General features: G+C 38.2%; 3 protein-coding genes across 3 annotated transcripts; all 3 read right to left on the bottom strand.

Annotated features, from left to right (window-relative positions):
- Window positions 1-1202: 1202 nt before the first annotated feature.
- MS3_00010205 (uncharacterized protein) lies at window positions 1203-1610 on the bottom strand (the record flags this gene model as incomplete). Its single annotated transcript, XM_051218568.1, has 1 exon — window positions 1203-1610. One exon carries the CDS (start codon window positions 1608-1610, stop codon window positions 1203-1205), a length of 408 nt encoding a protein of 135 aa, XP_051074951.1.
- A 529-nt stretch (window positions 1611-2139) lies between these two features.
- On the bottom strand, window positions 2140-2553 carry MS3_00010202 (uncharacterized protein; the record flags this gene model as incomplete). The annotated part of the gene is made up of 1 exon (XM_051218565.1): window positions 2140-2553. The coding sequence occupies one exon, from the start codon at window positions 2551-2553 to the stop codon at window positions 2140-2142; it is 414 nt and encodes a 137-aa protein (XP_051074950.1).
- A 168-nt stretch (window positions 2554-2721) lies between these two features.
- On the bottom strand, window positions 2722-16755 carry MS3_00010203 (uncharacterized protein; the record flags this gene model as incomplete). The annotated part of the gene is made up of 4 exons (XM_051218566.1): window positions 2722-3178; window positions 3449-3851; window positions 10949-10994; window positions 16753-16755. 4 exons carry the CDS (start codon window positions 16753-16755, stop codon window positions 2722-2724), a joined length of 909 nt encoding a protein of 302 aa, XP_051074949.1.
- Between the last annotated feature and the right edge of the window lie 3083 nt (window positions 16756-19838).

The following is a 19838-nucleotide window of genomic DNA, read 5'->3' as shown; positions in this document are numbered from 1 at the left end:
AATATGAGTCGAGAAGATTGAGTTTGCGGAATAAGAAGTATAAGTATTTCAAAACAAAGGGTAAATGAATAAACACCATTGCAACCGATTCGGAAACATATTAACCAACTTCTCCAAATATCGATTACGATAATCATCAGGACCCCAAGAAAGTAAGTTAACGTAAAATTTGCGAAGAAATTCACAGCATATACAATACAGTACATCGCAATATTCAGTTTTAAGCTGCTTGAAACCAGTCTAGAAAGAAGCCTCGAAGTAAATGAACCTTTTGAATTTGGGTTACAAAACCATTAGAAATCAATGAGTAATGGATAGATGTTTCGTCCTAGTATAAAATGTCTCACCGGTATGCACTCATGACCTCACTAAAGATCATAATCACAAAGCTCCAGAGTTTGCGGGAACTTTGGTTTAAGTTGAACTCAACAAAGTTCTAAGAAATAAATTTTGTGTTGGGTGAACAAATAACATTAATAACGTTTACAGGTTAACTTATAAGTTGTTCAACCAATTGCAAGAAATTATCAGATAAGAGAAATCAGACGAATATGAAAAAAAGAGTGAACAGTTGGTTTCATAATAAAGAAGGGATGACAAATTGAACCATGATTTAGAAAATTTAAAATTAACAACAAATTTCAACATGCCATTTAGTAAATAAACATCCAACTGCCATAGCTAGTAATATAAGCATACCCTCGTTGTCGTTTTAAAAGAGCAAGACTTGGAACTTGTTTGACTTGCATATTGGGGTAACCACTGAAAATATTGTATGAAAATGTAAGGCATTTAAGATCTATAACGTTCATTTTATCATTTAGACGAGGATTTCTAGATATCGAAACAACAGGTGGACTCCACAAGCGTCCCACAAATAGATCCTCATTAAGATCGTTTTGTGTTGGAGTCTGAAAACAAAGGACATCTTCTGCAAGAGCTGATGACCCTGTCATTTCCGAAGGTAATACTTCTTTCTTCCATCTCGCTTGGCCCCAGTCATTTTGATCCATTGACCATGAACACGGTTGAGTGAAGTTGCAGTTCAGAAGAAACGGTGTGGACAAATGACCTTAAAGTGATGTATATAAAAAGTATACTGATCGACAGACAAATAAACAAAGAAAACTTAAATAAATTTTTCCAAGTCGCTCCAAAACAAAGTGAAAAAAGCGAAAAAGTCAAACTAACGAAGTATCATCTCACCCTCTTTGACGTTTTAAAACAGAAAGATTTGGCACTCTCCGAACTTCCTCCGATAATGGACTGAACGCAACAATATGAGGGTAAAAGAAACGAAATGAAAAAGAAACACAACGCGGTTGTAAATCAACTGTGAGATTCATGGAAGTATCTACATCGTTCTCCGATGAAGATTCATCTAAAATGCCGATGGATGGACTCCATAAACGAGAAGTTAACGTTTCAGGTGTCTTAAGACTAGCAGATCTATGCAAACACATAGCTTGTTGTGAAACAACTTGATTATTATTCATTGACGGTAATTTATCCATACGCCATTTAAATCTACCCCAATCGTTTTGATCTACAATCCAGCTGCAGTATCCTTTGTAATCACCAGATCCACCGTAGCACTGCAGTAAATCCATATTACTATTTGATTTAGCTGCATATGGAACGGAACAAATAAATGGAACAATGTATTAATGATACTTTTCGAAAAAGCGTTGGTTGAATTCACTGAAACAAACAAGCGTAAGTAGCTACATAATCCGATCTATTCGGAAGCTATGAAATCACTTGAAAATAAAACCAAAATCGGAAAGTAAAACGAAATGATTTCGAGAAGTTAGTTCAACTTGAATGAAACACAACATATTCGGAATGACTAACACTACTAAGAAATTTATATTTTAATGAAGTGGAAGTGTGAAAAAGAGCAAACTTCACATGAAATAAGGTTAAGCACGAGGATTTTCAACAGCTAGTGACATAAAACATAATCGGCATTGCTTGTTACTCACAGGATACTGCAAAAAATCACTTGGTTGAATTCCCATCAATAGGATAAACAGTTACGACTCTAAAAAGATGAACTTGAAAACAAATTTATGGATCTCAAAGCTATTTTAGTCGGAAAAATATCAAACATATTTCCGTCTGTGTATTTTTAGTTGCTCACCCCATTTGACGACGTAATAACGATAGTTTCGGTAGTCTATCATCCACACCGTACATATTCAATTCTCTTCCACTCAAACTAATATGATCTCTCAATGAACCAGAAACATATTGTATGTTATATATCAACTGTATACAACTTGGTTGCTTCATAATTGATATGATTGGACTGAATAAACGAGCTGTTATATCGTAATCAGACTGATGGTTATTTGATTTTCCATGTAAGGATAAACAAACAGAATTTCTTTCTATAGTTGATATTTCACCATTCTTTAAAAGCTCTTCTTTAGAACTCATTGCATTTAGTCGCCAATTTACTGGCCAATTATTTGGATCATTACCCCAATTACACATTGATTCCTCGAATTCACATTCCGAATTCATATCGCTTTCAGAAGAATAATCCATCGATTTGATTACTTGAATAGCTGAAAACACCATGAAGTGAGTATATTTATCAATGGATAAGAACTGGTGTAGAAATTTAATATAAACGATAATTACAAATAGTCACGATGAAACTTCACTCTATGCTTAAAGGGTGAACATAAAAAATAAATTTATGAGAGCATCATCTCACCATCTTTGACGTTTTAAAACAGAAAGATTTGGCACTCTCCGAACTTCCTCCGATAATGGACTGAACGCAACAATATGAGGGTAAAAGAAACGAAATGAAAAAGAAACACAACGCGGTTGTAAATCAACTGTGAGATTCATGGAAGTATCTACATCGTTCTCCGATGAAGATTCATCTAAAATGCCGATGGATGGACTCCATAAACGAGAAGTTAACGTTTCAGGTGTCTTAAGACTAGCAGATCTATGCAAACACATAGCTTGTTGTGAAACAACTTGATTATTATTCATTGACGGTAATTTATCCATACGCCATTTAAATCTACCCCAATCGTTTTGATCTACAATCCAGCTGCAGTATCCTTTGTGATAATCAGATTCACCATAACAAATTAATTTATCCAAATTCAATTTTGCATTTGCTGAATACAGAAAGTAAGAAAGAAATATTGAGCTGTTAAACGGCTTACGCAAAGAACAGTACACTTTATGTGAGAAAGTTGTGGTAACTTTCATAGAGACATAAATTGAGTTCATCAGAGAAATCGAGTAGTTTATGTACAACAAGAATAATTATTTGTAAAATTACAAAGTGACAACCTCTGCACTATCAAGGTTGAATAGAAGGCTAGTCAATATTGAGTAACTAAGAACTCACACATCTTCATATCAAATAAAATAGATTATTTTAAAAGCAAATGAAGAATGCAGAATAGCAAATCACCCTTCTTGACGACGTAGCATGGCTAATGATGGTTTCTCATCTCTCTGGTTGTTTAATAACGCTTGTTTTACTCCTATATCGACGTGATACATAAAAGTGAGGCAGTGTAATTTGTGTTTTGCCTGTATTGGTGGACTCCATAATCTGGTCTGAACCGGTTTATTCATCTTTGGATTTGAAAGACTACGTAAATCTGACGGTGAAAAGCTGTTAAACCAATCGTCAGGAGTTGCTTCATTTGCATTCATGCAAAGCATACTTGTCGATAGTTGTTCATTACTACTGATTGATTGTTTATTTGTAACCAACTTCCACTGATGTTTCCAAGTGTTCATATCATTCATCCATCCGCAAAGACTTCCATCAAGTGTACAAATATGCATCGGTTTGACTTGAAAATCAGCTATGAAGCAGAGAACATACAGGAGAGTTATATGGTTCCTAAATAATACATTTTCAATTTATGTTAACAAAAATGTGCGTGAAAGAAGGTACAAAACCCAAACTTTAGGATTATTCACCCTTCACTTCTTTGTAAAACAGCTAAAGAAGCTTCCTTAGTCGAATCAGAAAAGAGATTTGAATCCTGATGATAACTTGATGACCCAAACTGAATAGAGTATACAAACGTCATGCATTTTAATCCTAATTTGGTTGGAATAGATGCACTCCATAGTCTAGAATGTATAGCTTTCTTCGTGGTAGAATCTTTCAGGTCATTTAAAAGATGAGGTTGGATAATCCATGGTGAATGTCTGACTGCCATGTTTGAACTATCTGACCCTGAATAAACAGCACTTGTAAGACAGCAATAGGACTCTTCTGATGTAGTTGGAGATACGCCATTGTTATCAGTAGTGTGCCAGTTTGGTTCTTCAATCACAGACCAATGGTTTTGCCAACTATTTGGATCGTTAGTCCAATCGCACAGATTTTTTGTGAAAGGGCAGAAATAAACTGGATCAATCGCTAGAAAAGAAAGCCGGATACATAAGACACCAAAAATCCTGACCCAATGCTAAATAGTGTCTAGATGATATACATATAATAACGATTTCAAACGAAAGCGACACCAAGAGAATACTTTAAAGAGCTGTAACAACGGATGCGTTATATTGGTCGGAATTTTCAGTTCCCAAGGCAACTATCGAACAAAATTAATCTGAGATCTTATCAGAAACAAAAAATTTACTATTATTCTTCCCAAAGCATCCTACCCATGTTGATGTGTAAGTAGTCTGAGAAAATCATTTTTTTATTGAATTTGAAGAGAACCTGACCTTGTTTGCACAAATAGATGGTAGTTTCTAGATTTTGTACACAAACACAAGACAATGAAGTTGATCTTTACTTTGAATAAGAGGAGTCCATAATTTGGCATTAATAAGCCCATTGGAGTTTAGTAAATCACTTGGTTTATCTGAACGAGATCTTTTTCATCTAATGGACTAGGAATTTTGTGTCTTAAAAGGTTTTTGCGTTATCCAAAAACAGGAAGCATTGGTTAACAGAATTTCGACTCTCATCAAATCTCAATAAGTTTCCCAACTGCTCTGATCATTTGCCCATCCACACAGATTACATTCAAATGAACACTGTTGAACAGGTTCAACTGGTCGAATTTTATTACGAGCTATGAATTTGAATAGAATATACTTTGGATAAACCTTCATTTCTATCCGGTTTTTATCATTGTATTGCATAAGATGCAATCATACAACGGAAAATATTCATGTTGTGGTAAAAGATAAGTAAAACACATTGGAAACTACTATGTTACTACCATACGATTTGACAAACAACCTTACCCCTCTGAACGACGGAGTAAATTTAATGCAGAACTAGATGACGAAGAAAAATGAGGTGAATTTTCGAATCGATACATGAACGATAAGCACTTAACGCTATCTAATGAAGTGATAGGTGGACTAATTATTCGAACAACTGAATTAATTTTCTGTGAACCAGGGAATTGACCATGATGATTACGTAGACGCGATTTAGTACGTGAATTAAATTGAGTACATAGAACTAATTGGTGTTTTTCTTTCACCGAATAGTCTCCTTTACTAGCATAAGAAGTTGGGCGCCAGTTCGCAAGCCAATTATTTGCATCGTCAATCCATTCACATGAATGATTTGATTCAAAATTACACGATAACCAGTCATTTGTAATTAGACCTGTAATAAAACTTAATCTATACGTTACCATATCTGTGACCTGATATATTTGCAATAAATTGTTAAATTTCTTAAGGACATCTTTAACACACTGTCAAACAAAATGTTTGTCTATTTTTTAAGTACATGGAGCCTTTAAAAAACTTTTACACTTTGCACTTTTCAATGATCTTTCTTAAACTGATATTTACGTCTAAAATTATTGTTTTAAATTTTCATGATCAGAGAAAGGACAAGGAGTGTTGCTGAAGAAATAATTAAAGAGTATTACAAAATCTAGTAGAACACCAATCAAAAGTTATTGATACGATCACCTTTGAATTCTGGTACACAAATCGATTCGCTAAACATTTTGATAAGTCAGTTTCTCACAATAAAATGACTACTTTTGGAATTTTTTGGATTAGATCTAGTAGCAGCGAAAACAAAAAATATGCTAAACTCTTGTATTTAATGAAAATATTGAGGTATCGGCTCATAATGCACTTCTGTCAATAAGCATTGGTCAAAGTGGATTAATCAAACCCTTATAGAATAACTAATTGTTAACAATAACACATAAGACAACTATTATCCGATTCATTTAGACTGTTCATATTTCATCAAAAATCCCACTCTTCTTAAGTGTAAACATTGATAACTGAAAGGTACTGTGCAGGATTTGTTTGGATAACACTCTATGATTGTAAGAAGTAACTAAGCAGAAAACAGGGATATATATATAGACCTTAGTGGTATTATCAATAACACCACCTTTCTGGTTCTTGTAGATGAAACACCAAAGTAACCAGTAGTGATTTCCATAGCTCATGCAACAGTAATGGTTAGCAATACATCTCCTAATAATTTTTAGTCAGAATACGGTCTCTGACACTATTTAATTAAACAACAATACAATTCCAAAAGTTCTGTGAAAGGGGAGTATCAAATATATCTATCCCTATTAATTACTAACAACCCAACAGGGAAATATAAACGTCCATGGATTCTTCCAAATAAGGATTCAGTAAAGCTATAAGTGCTAATTGTTTCTTTCGAACTACAATTGGCGTATTTCGTTTGCCACTACCACTGATAATGCTACTAAACCAATATATATGTATCATTACCAAGGTTTGATTTGATAATTTCGAATAAATTGAGCATTGGGTAGATTGTTATAAATAAATAATATATTTGTTTAAGGCACTATACTGTATACAACTCATTGAATGGCTACGTATTTAACAAATCCTACAGATACTGATTGTCAAGACTGTAAAGTCAAACTGCCAAATAATATACCCGATTACAAAATGTTTTGTCTGGTATAATAGTAAGATTGCATGTTATATAAGAATTTTCCATTTTATCTTTTCTGTTAAACATATGTATACACGTGTTAATATTAACACACATAATTCACATAAGAAATACAAATAAGGTTAGATGTACAATCATCACAGAAACTATCCGATAGAATGAAGAACACATAATAGTATTGACTTTCTGTTATCCGGTAGGAATTAGGTAGTAAATCACAAGTGTTTCCAACGTGAAACATTACAGGAGAGAAGGGAAATACACAAGCATCAGAACATGAAATATACACAGATAATAGTACACAGTAAGCATTGTCAATAAATTGGAAAATCCGTAATTGACAGAGTGTGAAGTTTAAAAGATGGCGGATATCAATATTCAATAATACCAGAATACACACTCAGTTAATTATTCTATCCCGACAGAAGCTGCTACCTTGACGCGGTGGTTGGGCTTGCCTATCGTGATGACCCAACCAAGCTATATTGGCTGGAACATATGCTCCTGTAGGTTTTACCATGCCAGGCAGGTCGATTGGAGAACGATAAGACTAAAAGCAGCAACTCAAGGTCTGAGGGCGAAGTCATACTGCTAACTGTAGAGAGGTGTGACAGCAGTAAGGTGTTTCCCTCGGACAACCAGCATCTACAGCTATGCTGCCTTCTAACAAGGAAAGAAAGGGGTTAGAAAAGGTCGACCCTACAAATGTCACACCTCACCTTACCTCACGGATTTCCGTCTCCGGCGGTAAGGCCCTTTGAAGAACGGAGCTAACACATTAAAAACCTCCCATGAAAAAGCCGTGCGCAACCGACCTCAAGCAGTTGTCCCTTGGGCTCTGCGGTCACGCTCCCAGGACCCTAAAGCCGACATTAATCCGAATTCCCTTTCAGGTTCCTCAAGAAATACCCTTCCACGGTGTGGGCAACTGGGAAGTGATATCAGCCCTCATACCCGTAACAGCACATGAGACCAAGTTGGTCACATTCAAATCCTTCCTACTCCTCTTAATACCACTTTTATCTCCATGACTAACCCTTCCTACGTCTCTTTATCACCTCGCACCGCTAGGGCAAACGATTCGAGTACGCGGAACGTTATTCCTAGTCTCCTGAAACCACGCTCTAAACTACACGAAGGAGCTGTTAACGTCCGAACACTGTGCCAAATAGGACAGCAGGCTTCCTTAGCTAAGACTTTAGAATCCCGCGCAATCGATGTGTGCTGTCTCCGAAACGCGCATACAGGATCCGAGCAGCGTCATTCATTTGACCTCACCATGCCAAAATAAAGAACCGGGTCGATTCACACTTCGTGTATCTGGAAGCCCTGATTCTGCTTCCCGTGGCCTCGCCGGCGTAGGTATAGCATTGAGTCCTAGGGCAGAACTAGCTCTCTTAGAGTGGATCCCAGTAGACAGTCGTTTGTGCGCTGTCCGACTAAACGGAACAGTAATGATCCGAAAAGATTGGAACACTCGTCGTTGCCTCTTCGTCGTCTCTGCCTATTCTTCATCAGTTGAGATGGCTGGGACACGTGTTACGTATGCCCAACGACCGACTGCCTCGGCGTGCGATGTTCAGTGGTATAGGAGTAGGTTAGACGAAAGCTAGGGGCGGCCAAACCAAAACATGGTACAAGTTCGTGAAGTCACTGACAAGTGGAATGAGTCATGTTGGTAGGTGTAGACTACGTGGTTGGGGACCGCGAGACGATAGCAACCGATGGTTAGAGACCCTAAATGACATGGCTCAAAATCGTTTGCAATGGCGCAGGTGCTAACACTCTTTGTGTTCTCCCAAATTTTGATCTCCTTATTCCTCCTTGTCTCTTTTTTTTCTCTTCCCAAATTTATTTCACTGGATTATACTCTTTAAATAACATCTCCAAACACTAATTTTCCCGATTACTGCTTATACTCTTACTACGTCTACCAATACGGGATTTGAATCGACCACTGCATCTCTGTGCTAATGTGGTGTGGCAACTCGAACTGATGTACGTACGTACGAAGTTCTACGTTGTTATTGACTGACTGACTGACTGACTGAATTATTCTATATTATGAATTTTCGTTAGTTTTCTCTATAACGTAGAATAATTGTTTTGCAAATTTTTTTAGCCATATTAAATATATATACCCACATTATATTTTTTAGATGCATGGACATACAAATTTTGAATAATACCGTCTCCTATTAAAATTTCGGTTTTATAGGACTAAGCTAAAGTAAAATACGATGACTATTCAAAACACTATAAAACTAGAACTATAAGCTACGTTTTATTCAACGCCTTATTCTCCCGAAACAAATTTGTTACTTTTATTGAAATCATGAATCTGTCGATCCTAGACCAACACTTGAACTCGGAAGCACTGAACGGTCGTTTCGTCCTCTCAGTAGTGCGCATCCACGATCCCGCACGCCGTATTCAAAGCCAGGACTATCGGTTTCGCGCACTAACGCTTAACCTCTAGACCACTGAGCCAGCATCCAACGATGTTGATTTCTAAATTCAACCAATCAACGATGTCACGCGACTATCTTCCATTGTCTTCGATAAGTAACTGCACACTTCTCAGGAGTCCCATACTAGGATGAAACGGCTGTCCAGTATTTGCAGGTTTCAATGGTGATTTAACATTGATCGGTTCATGATTTCAATGAAATTCAACAATCTCCACAACCTCAAACTGAAAATTACTGTTTTTAGAAAGTACCAAAGGCTAACTGAAGCTAATTAGAATGTTGAACATAAACAATATGTTAGATGGCTAAAGTAGGTACATAATTACATATTTTTAAAATAAGTAGACATAATTGTACCATAACACTTACACTCAACAGCTAATTTTCCTAGAAAGCTACTTCCAGTGTGATAGGTGAACGTCGGGAATATTTTGGTGGCCACATCATTAAACCGGCGAGTGAAGTAAAGGACCTAGGATTAATTTTGAATCATACATTTTTCACATGGTGACTACGTATTACATATAATAAGGCTTAAAGACTTCCGCCACTGCACATCTACACTACTGTTTTAGTTGCTGTTTTAAAAAGTAATCACTCTATTATATTCATGTAGTTAACCAATAACCCTGTGCATCCCCAAAACATATTATTTTTAATAGTCAGGAAATTAATAAAGCAGAAGTGGTTTGAAAATACGACTTAAGTATTTGTACTGCAAATAAACGAAACCGAAACATGGATTTTACACTAGTAAACGAATAATAATAACAAAATGGAAATAAACTGGAAGCTTGAAGATAAAATCTCACATAAAAGCTCTCAATTTCCATACAGAATGTCACGGATCTTTTTGATTTTTTGTGTATGACCATTGATCTGTTTCACCCTCGAAATAATGAAAACACATTCTTACAACTTTCTGGACTGAACATTTACCAGAAACAAATTTATGTACTCAATATTGCGTCACACTGTTTATATGGGGGTTAGTGATACTACTCAGGTGTTTTAACTGAATTACATAAGGTACAGTTCACACCTACAAACTAGTAGTTGAAATTCGAAGGTTCGAATCGCATTTCTGTGACAGAAATAAGTTAAATCCTATTTTCCCCTATAAAACAGAAGATACTTTGCACCAGATCATAAAATTATAAATCTCTCTGATATATACTGATTCGATGAACGAATATATACCAAAAACTGATAGAAAGTCGATTAAATATATTAAGAGAACTTAAGAATGATCTGAATATTAGGTAGACACTCTGTAGGGAGTTGATGATAAAACTACCTTTACCCTAGGGTTACAGCAGGATTATATTTTTAGGTCTACATACAGTAAAAATTATAAGTATAATAAAGTATCTGAAGCATGAAATTGAAGAAAGAAAATGGAACGTTACATAATCAACGGAACATTAAGAAATAAGAGGAAAATAGGAGCGGCTTGGCATCATTGTTTAGAATCAGAAACTTAATAATAATATCACCAAAAAATATAATAAACCTAAACTTCTACGAAAAACACTCAGTAACTTACCTTTCACTGACAAAGCAAATAGAAACAGAATGCTACAGACAATTTTCTAAAATACAAAACAGAACAAAAATATTTCGTGAATAACCAATATTCAATTATATTTGGTCAACTAGGTGAAATGATACATCAAATAACTAATAAGTTTTGAAAATAATACATCTGAAACGACTTAGTTCATGAATGAATCTAATTAATTGATCAGTTAGGTTTTCAATACTGACAACCCGTAAAATAAGTATTTGAGACCAGTATTGCAGGTTTATCCATTTATGGATATTCCGTATATATTTGGGTTTGTTTTATGTATTAAGAAAAGTTTGTATATAACTAGATATGACTATGCGGTTCCCAAACTACTTATCGAACGAAACTCCAGATGAAAGATGAAGTCCCAAGAAAAGGCAACTGATAATCACCAGCTGGATAGAAATAACGGCAGTAAAAATCATAGTTACACGCTACTTGTTGTTATTACCTCCGATGATAACTGTCGACCACCTTTATTAAACTGAGTGAATATGGATGGAAGGGACTTAGGAGAGTGATGTTTGTGTTTAAGTACTTTGCTTACAGTTAGACACGAAAACGAAAACGAACAAACATATTTCAATATTACTTTTAAACCATGAAAAATGATCTTTGGGAAGAGTCAGTATGTATCCCATTGTTTAGCAAGCTGATATCATGTTGGTTGAGCCTTCCTACCACAGTGAATCAGCAGATTTATACTAACTAGAAAACATGTTCTTTAATACTTTATCATGATAAGAAATCCAGTTTAAAACGTAAGATCAAAAGCACATTACATTACAGTTTGGATGAAATATGACTTATTTACGAGGTACAGGTTTATATCCTCAGTTTCGAGACACTTTACTTGTGTGATGGCTGGTGTAACCATTTGACAACCAAACAGAGTGAGGCAGGGTCAAAGTTTATGACAAATAGGTTGAAAGCCAAGGGCCGTAGCCATTAAGTCACTTCTTCACTCGTGACGGGTTTGATGGCAATCGTAATTATGGTTAAATACTAGGCACAGCAATAACAGAAACCTTCCCTGTGGGAAACGATAGAGAAAGCTGGTTGAAGGCCTATGCTCCTCTACGAAGAATAACAGGTGTAAGCAAGTAAGTCTCTGTGGGAAGACGAAGTTATGACATATCAGTCACTAAGAATGTTTTTGGTTCTAGGACTCTGTTCTGCCAATGTCAGAATGGAACTTTCCAGTAGCCAGTACGCTAGAACAGAACCATCCATAACTGGTCTGAAAAGATTTGAATAAAATCAAATAAGAGAACCAGATTATCGTTCTCCAGTGGTTACTGAATGGCAACTGTGAACGAATAAACTTAACTACTAGTTTTTAAAGCCCTGCGACAGATATTATTTGTCGTTTGGATGAAGCTTCAATACAACAAACTCTAAAAATACGTAAAGGTTTTGGATACTACAAGAATGTATCCATCAGAATTTTGTGATCTCTTGGATTCAGAGATTACAGCTTTAGCTTTAATCAATGTTCTTCAGTTAAGGGCAGCAGTCGACTGCTCCCAAATACCCTAGTACAGCCGAGAGTGGGGAGAGTCCTCTCTCCCTCTCGAAATGCCCTCACATGGCCACACTATACAGCCACTACCAGGGAAGTCCTACTCACTGCCTTCTCGCGGCATTACTGTTGTTTACCAAATTGAAAGAACAAGAAACGAATGTCCAGCGCTTAAACCCGGTTGGTAGGTATGAAGGATCCACCTAGAGGAGTTGGACAACCCTGATTTCAAACCAATGTTGCATATGGGCTCCGGTATCCTGAAGGAACAAATGGCGTATGAACCAATTGTCGGTCACCGGTTACCATGGGACTGCATCTTCTGACGCTGCTCCATTGCTTTGTGGATTAGACCTTTATGTCAAAGGCTCCGGAGGTGGCCCACAAGGAAACCACCTGCTTCGGTCTGAGCACCCGGGCACTATCATAGCCCACACACAAATAAATTGAAATGACAATAACTATTGGAAATGCTGTTTTTAATTCAATTAAAATTCAGATAACTGAAATCCATTTGATAAATTTTATTGTTTTTATATATACGTCACTTTTCTACTCTTTTATTTCCACTTTGTGTATCCTTATCTTTCAACTTATACAGCAGCTCGCCTATGGTGGAAATCTAGTTCTATCTAAACGATCTCGAGTCACCGACTGGTCGAAAGTTGAATGCTACCACTGAATACGAATACTGAGACATTCTTTCTGAAACCATGTATACCATTTAAACTGGCTTCCTTTAACGTTCGCACGCCCCCAAATGCCCTGGTATGGCCGAGAGTGGGGTGGGCTCCGCCCTCCCTCTCAAAATGTTCTCACACGGCCACGCGTATACAACGTCTGCCAGGGAAGTCCTACTCAATGCCTTCTCGTGGCGGGGGTGTTGTTTGCGAAAATGAGAGGACGAAAAGCGAATGTCCGGCGCTTTAACCGGATTCCAAACAAATGGTGCACATCGGCTCCAGTATCCTGAGGGAACAAATGGCGTATGAACCAATCGTTGGTCAACGGCTACCATGGGACCGCATCTCCTCACAATGCTCCACTGCCTTGTGGGTCAGACCTTTAGGTCAAAGGCTCTAGGTGTGGACCCCTAGGAAACCCACCTGCTTCGGTCTGGGCACCCGAGCAGTATCCCAGCCCTCAAACAAATCGAAGGATTTATGTGGCGCATATCTATTTGGTGCCTCCTTGTACCAATGTTTATATGTTTAAATAAATAATAAAGAAATAACGTTCGCACACTAATGCAGATCGGACAACAGATAGGGTTGGCTATGTGGAGGCCTTCTGGTTAAGGAAATGACTATTTTGTTTACAAAGGTTTGAGAGATAGAGAATGTTCCGACATCATGGAATGAGTCGATAATCGTCCCTATCTTTAGAAAGGGTTCATGTTGTTCCTGTAACAACTATCGATGGATAAGTCTATTTCCGATTGCGTCCAAACTATTAGCTTCCGTTATACTTCGTAAATTTTTCAAAACGCGAGAAAGATTGACTCGCTAGCAGTTGGCTGGTTTTGTTCTGGTCGAGGATGTATTGGTCATATCTTCACCCTCAGCCAAATGTTAGGACACCGTCATACTTATCACCGGCCAAAAATCGTAGTGTTTCTTGGCATTGAGACCGCCTTCGATTCGTTGGGCAGGACTGTTCTCTGAGATTGTCTATCAAAGAAAGGTGTGCCTGAGACGTTTATTAACATCGTAGAAGCCCTATATACAAAGGCTTCAAGCAGATTGAGGGCATACAACCACCTCTGTCTATTGTTCTATTCAAGTAGTGGAGATTAGACAGGGTTGCCCAATTTCACCATCCCTCTTCAACTTTGCTGTCGATGACGTTCTGGAAACAACTCTGATGGATGTAAGTAATGGATGTGTGAAACTGTTGCTGGAGAGAGAATTCACGACCTTGAGTATGCGGATGATATTGTCTTACTGTGCAATGACACCCAAGCCATGCAACACGCACTTGATCAGGTGGCAATTAGTGTCCGTCGGTACGGTATGTGCTTTGCACCTTCGAAGTGAAAAGTACTTTTACAAGACTGGCAGGACCTGATCCTGCACTCACCTCGGGTAGTGAGCAGATAGTAGTCGAGGAGTTCGTGTATCTGGGTAATTGCGTAAGTACTGGTGGTAGCGTGGGTGATGAAATCAATTCACGTATGGTGAAAGCCAGAGAGGCTTAGGCCAATCTGGGCCATCTTTGGCGCCTTCACGATGTTAGTCTGGTTGTAAAAGGTTGGGTGTACAACGCGTTGGCGAGAGCAGTTTTTTATGCGGATCTTAGACGACTTTCTGTGTTAGATCATCGTTGTCTCGAAAGGATTGCTGATATCTAGTGGCAACATCATGTTAGTAATGCAAAGGTTCGGCATCGCCTGTTCGGGCACAGAGACAATAATGCAATTGGTGTCACTATCTTGAAACATCGACTTCGATGGCTTGGACATGTTTTACGAATGTCGTCCCAGAAAATTCCATGTCGTGCATTATTTGGTGATTGGTTGGAAAAATCGGAGAGGTGGTCAGTGCATGACATGGTGTCGTGGCATGAAAGAAAGATGTACAGGACTGACTTTTGTTGGTCCTTCACGACTCTCTGGTTTGGGTCCTAATGATGGTACAACACAACGGCTAGAGACGTTATCAGATATGGCTCAGAACAGAAGTCAGTGGAGATCCTGTTGTACATTTATTTTACTTTCTTCATGAAAAATGTACGTAACTTCTTTAACTAGGATTCTTTCTGGTTGTACCTTTGCTAATTGAACTGCTTCACCCATTATTATTATTTCACTATCATACGCTAATTTCTGTTCGTTGTTGTCCCACTTTTTACTATAAACACCTTATATTTTTTTGTCTCTTTACATTCTCATCGTTATTGTGATACACATGTATTTGGTGCCCCTTTGTACTAATATTTACGTGTTCAAATAAATAAATAAATAAATAATAACAGTTGACTCTCAACTAATAGGTTTTGTGTTAGTGTCTGAAATGGGTATCTAGCAAATATATCATAAAACCAAAATATTATTGCTCAGACATCCGTAGTTGTATTTAAATGTACAAAACATTATCTACTTAAGCGACTATGTTGAAAAATATCCCTCACTTCCTATTCCGAAACTACATGTAGTCGTCTAAGAACATGGTAAGGTATCAATAAGTCACAAACAATGCTAACTTGAAGCATTTTTTGTCTTTGACACACACAGGAAATTTCCTTATTATGTTGTTACTAGCGCACTTTAGAAACCCAAGTGAGAAAAATATAAACCTGTTAGTCTCACCAACCAATACTGAGAGTCCAAAAAAACATTCAGCGTTTCAGGAATTGACTTCCTTCCTGAAAGCTTTCTCATCGACCTACAGTACACAAATGTTTGCAAAAGCTGGAAAATTCCCATTTTTTATTGCCTCAAGCAAAAATGCAAGCATGTCTGAAATTGGGTTTGTTTCAAAATACAAATTGCTGCTTCATGACTAGTTTGCGTCAACATCCAAACTAATCATATGGCACGAATTCGAGCAAGTCAATTCCTTTACAAATCTCAAAGGTCACATCAATCATGATAGTTCAGTAGCTGACAAACTACTGGCACAAAATTAGAAAGTTTGTTTGGCTTTTATTAACTTGCATCATCTATGGCGTAGAAATATCCGTCTGACAATTAGGGCACGAACAAACCGTCCAGCCGTTTGTTCAGTTTAACTTTATTGAAATGAAAATAGGACCTTAGAAACGGAGAATATTTGCAGGTTACTAATATTTAATCGTGGATGGCGCATGAGGGATGTAAAACTTACAGGATACAAGCATTATTAAGTGTATTATCATAGCATGACGACACAAACAATGTGCTTTTGATAGCATATTAACTGTAATAGCATATATGAACGCAGTGTGATAACCTACTTGAATGTCCTTAATCGAAGTTTGACTACTTTAAATTTAATAAAGGTATTATGAAAATTTTACTTCCGAAATCAAATTGTGCGATGCTAACATTAAGAAAATGAAAACACACAGATTTTTCGACATTAATCCATGTGCTTGAATTTTAGTCTCTGTAAACACTACATAACCAAGTACGAAAGTTAACTGTAAATATATATCCAGAACATTCTAGACTAAACAAAATAAACAAATACCTTGAAATAGGATCAGTCACTACAAAGGGTGTGCGATCTGATCACTTTTTTTTATAAACACGAATATGTATAAGGAAGAACGAACTTACCATCTTGGAGCTTAATTTGATAATTCCGCTTGACCTTAACACAAAGATCTTTTGTACAAACCGGCTTTCTTTTAAAGGCCGTCAAGGACATTGTACCGTGTTGGTGTGACAACTTATTAGGCAACCATCCTTTGACAACATAGAATTCAAACCCAGACTGAAATATAAGGAGTTCGAATTCCATAAATAATGCAGCATCGAACTTAATATGTAATTCTTTGGAGTTATTAAAGGACGAAACAAAAGTACCATTTCAGTTCTAAAGAATCTATCCTGAGCTATACGTTCGGTAGATTACTTTTTTTGAGTCTCACTATATTAAATAGTTACCTGTGGTTTTGCCTCAGCTTACTATTCGGTTTTTTTTTGTTTTTCACGTATAGACTAGTTTCAGTTTATATCACTCGTTTTGTCCATTTTTGTCTGTTTTCAGTGTGCTTTTTAGTGTTTTTTTAAAAGGCTTAGGCTCTTGCAAGCATCTATAACATAGTTTGCTTCAACACAGTCATGAAAAACTCATGCAAACGTCCGGGATGCCGTTTTGCTGTCACAACTGGCATGCAGTGCGACGACTGCAAAGGTTGGTTCCACGAAGCATGCACAGATCTGACAGCAACTTCTTACAACAAACTCAGCAAGTCAGACCAAAAGTGGGTATGTGTCACGTGCAGCACGGACGCAGTTGTCTTGCTGAGTAACATCATTGTCCTACTGACAGGTCTTCGGAACAAGTTGTCAGTTAACTTGGATAACACTAGTAAAAAATCCGGTCGACAAACAAGAGCGTGTGACGGACTCAAAAATAGGGATGTCGACAGGCATACCAACGATGGAGCATCCATCAACACTAATGACGACGTGTTGAGGCTCAGCACCATCATTACGTCGACAGTACTAGACTCCCTAAGCAAACTCGGGTCTCCCAGCTCAGGGTCCCTGGACACAACAGTGGTTCCCAAAAACCCTGTAGGTGATTCGACCCACGTTAAGAGAGCCCATAAGAACCAGGTATCACCGCCTAAGCCGAGCAACCCAAGAGTTGCTGCACGGAAAATAACTGGTAATTTAGTCGCACAGTCTACCCCCAAGACTGTTCGTCCGGTCAATAAAGAGCCCATGATTCATAAACGCACACTGACCTCCAAACAACAAGTTACTAAACCTGAACCCATCGTGAAACCTGGTAAATTAACAACAGTTCGTGACGATTCTCTCATTATCATGAACCTCGTTGACAATCCTGACCTTCCTCTCAGTCTGCAGGACAAAAACGACAGGATGCTCTGGGGTGAATTGAACAAGAAGCTTGAACTTCCTAGAATAGAGCCTTTAACGGTCACCCGGCTCACTCGAGGAAAGGATTCTAAGCATCTAAATCACCCGAGGCTTCTCCGAGTAACATTTAAGAATGCTACCGACGTAGAGGACGTCTTGCTAGCAAGTCACTTGCTGAAATCAGATGGTAACGTAAGAATATTGCCCGACATACCGTACTCTGAGCGCAATATCATACGAAACATCCCTAAAGAATCTCACGAGAAGTTTTTCCGCGGTAGAAACATAATTGTTCAAGGTATACCGGAAAATGCAGACCCTACTCAATCACATTCTGACATCAGGGAATGGAAATTCATCAAACAGTCCTTGAGGCTCAAACACATACTGACTCAGCATGTGACGAGACTAGCCAAGAAGGACGGTGATTCTAGACCCCGTCTAATGAAGATAACCTTCCCATCTTCCCACATGGCGGCTGCAGTTCTGGAAGCATTCCGTGCTAATAGACGTCGATTGCCACCTGGAATCCACATGCACCCGGATAGGCCATAGGAAGCTAGGACCAAGAACATAGGCAAGTTGGAGTTGACCATTCCACTTGTGGACTGTCTAAACGATAAAAAAACGTGTAAAGGACAGGGCCTACCACCTCGGCAAACCTCATATAGGTGGGCTACCTGTCCATTCACATAAGGTTCATACAGAAAAACAGGACGAAGCTCACGCGTTCCAAATTGAAAGCATAAACTGCTTATATATGAACGCCGCGAGTCTACCAAACAAACTGGATGAACTACGTGAACTTAGCAATGCTAATAAGGCCCATCTGATAGGAATATCTGAAACCTGGATATCTTCTCAGTTCTCGGACCAAGAGTTAGCATTACCTGGGATGGCTTTGTTCCGCAACGACAGAAAAACAGGAATTGGGGGCGGAGTAGCCATATACATAAGCTCTTGCTTGGAGGTGCACCAAGTTCACAACCTCGAGTTTAACAATCTTGAGGAATCCATATGGTGCTCTGTAAGATTGTCTAGTACTTCGAGGTGTCTAGTCGGAGTCATTTACAGAAAGCCAACTGCCGACATCGAGTACGATAGTCGTATGCTGGAAGGACTATCCCGCTCTATCCGTCTCGGTTTCACACACATCCTGATTCTAGGGGACTTTAATCTCCCTAGAGTCAACTTCGCGGAACACACGTACACTGGAGGCGACAACTCAATTGAAGCTCGGTTCTTCAACCTCATCGATAACTTGGGCTTATATGAAAATGTGAGGTCGGCAACTCGTTGGAGAAACAGTCAGACACCATCGCGCTTAGACTGTGTATTCACTAACGAAGAATTCCTAGTCGACAACCTCTCAATCCTGGCTCCTCTGGGAAAGAGCGATCATGCCGTCATAGCCTTCAGTTTTGTCATCAAAACTAAGCTAAGGTATCCCAACAATAATTTGCGTTGGAATTTTAAACGGCTGAATGTGCCAGCTCTACATGACTATCTACAACAGGTGGTTTGGGATGTTCACCCTCAACTCGATGTGGATGGTCATTGGGACTTCTTACTGCACACGCTCTTATGTGCTACAGACCATTCAGTTCCTCAAACGGTTCCCAAAAGCTGCAAGCCACCTACAGTAATCAAGAACCGTACCCTTCGCCTGCTAAGCCGCAAAAGGCACTGCTGGGCGGAATACAAACGAACTAATAACGATGGAGCGTATAGGCAATATAAACATATCAGGAACATATGCACGAAGGCTATAAGAGAAGACAGGCTTCAGTACCAGACAAAGCTTATGGACA

This window comes from Schistosoma haematobium, chromosome 1, assembly GCF_000699445.3.
Source record: "Schistosoma haematobium chromosome 1, whole genome shotgun sequence".
Taxonomy (NCBI): Eukaryota; Metazoa; Platyhelminthes; class Trematoda; order Strigeidida; family Schistosomatidae; genus Schistosoma; species Schistosoma haematobium.
The sequence above is the reverse complement of the archived record's forward strand: the minus strand, read 5'-3'. Positions and strand labels throughout refer to the sequence as shown.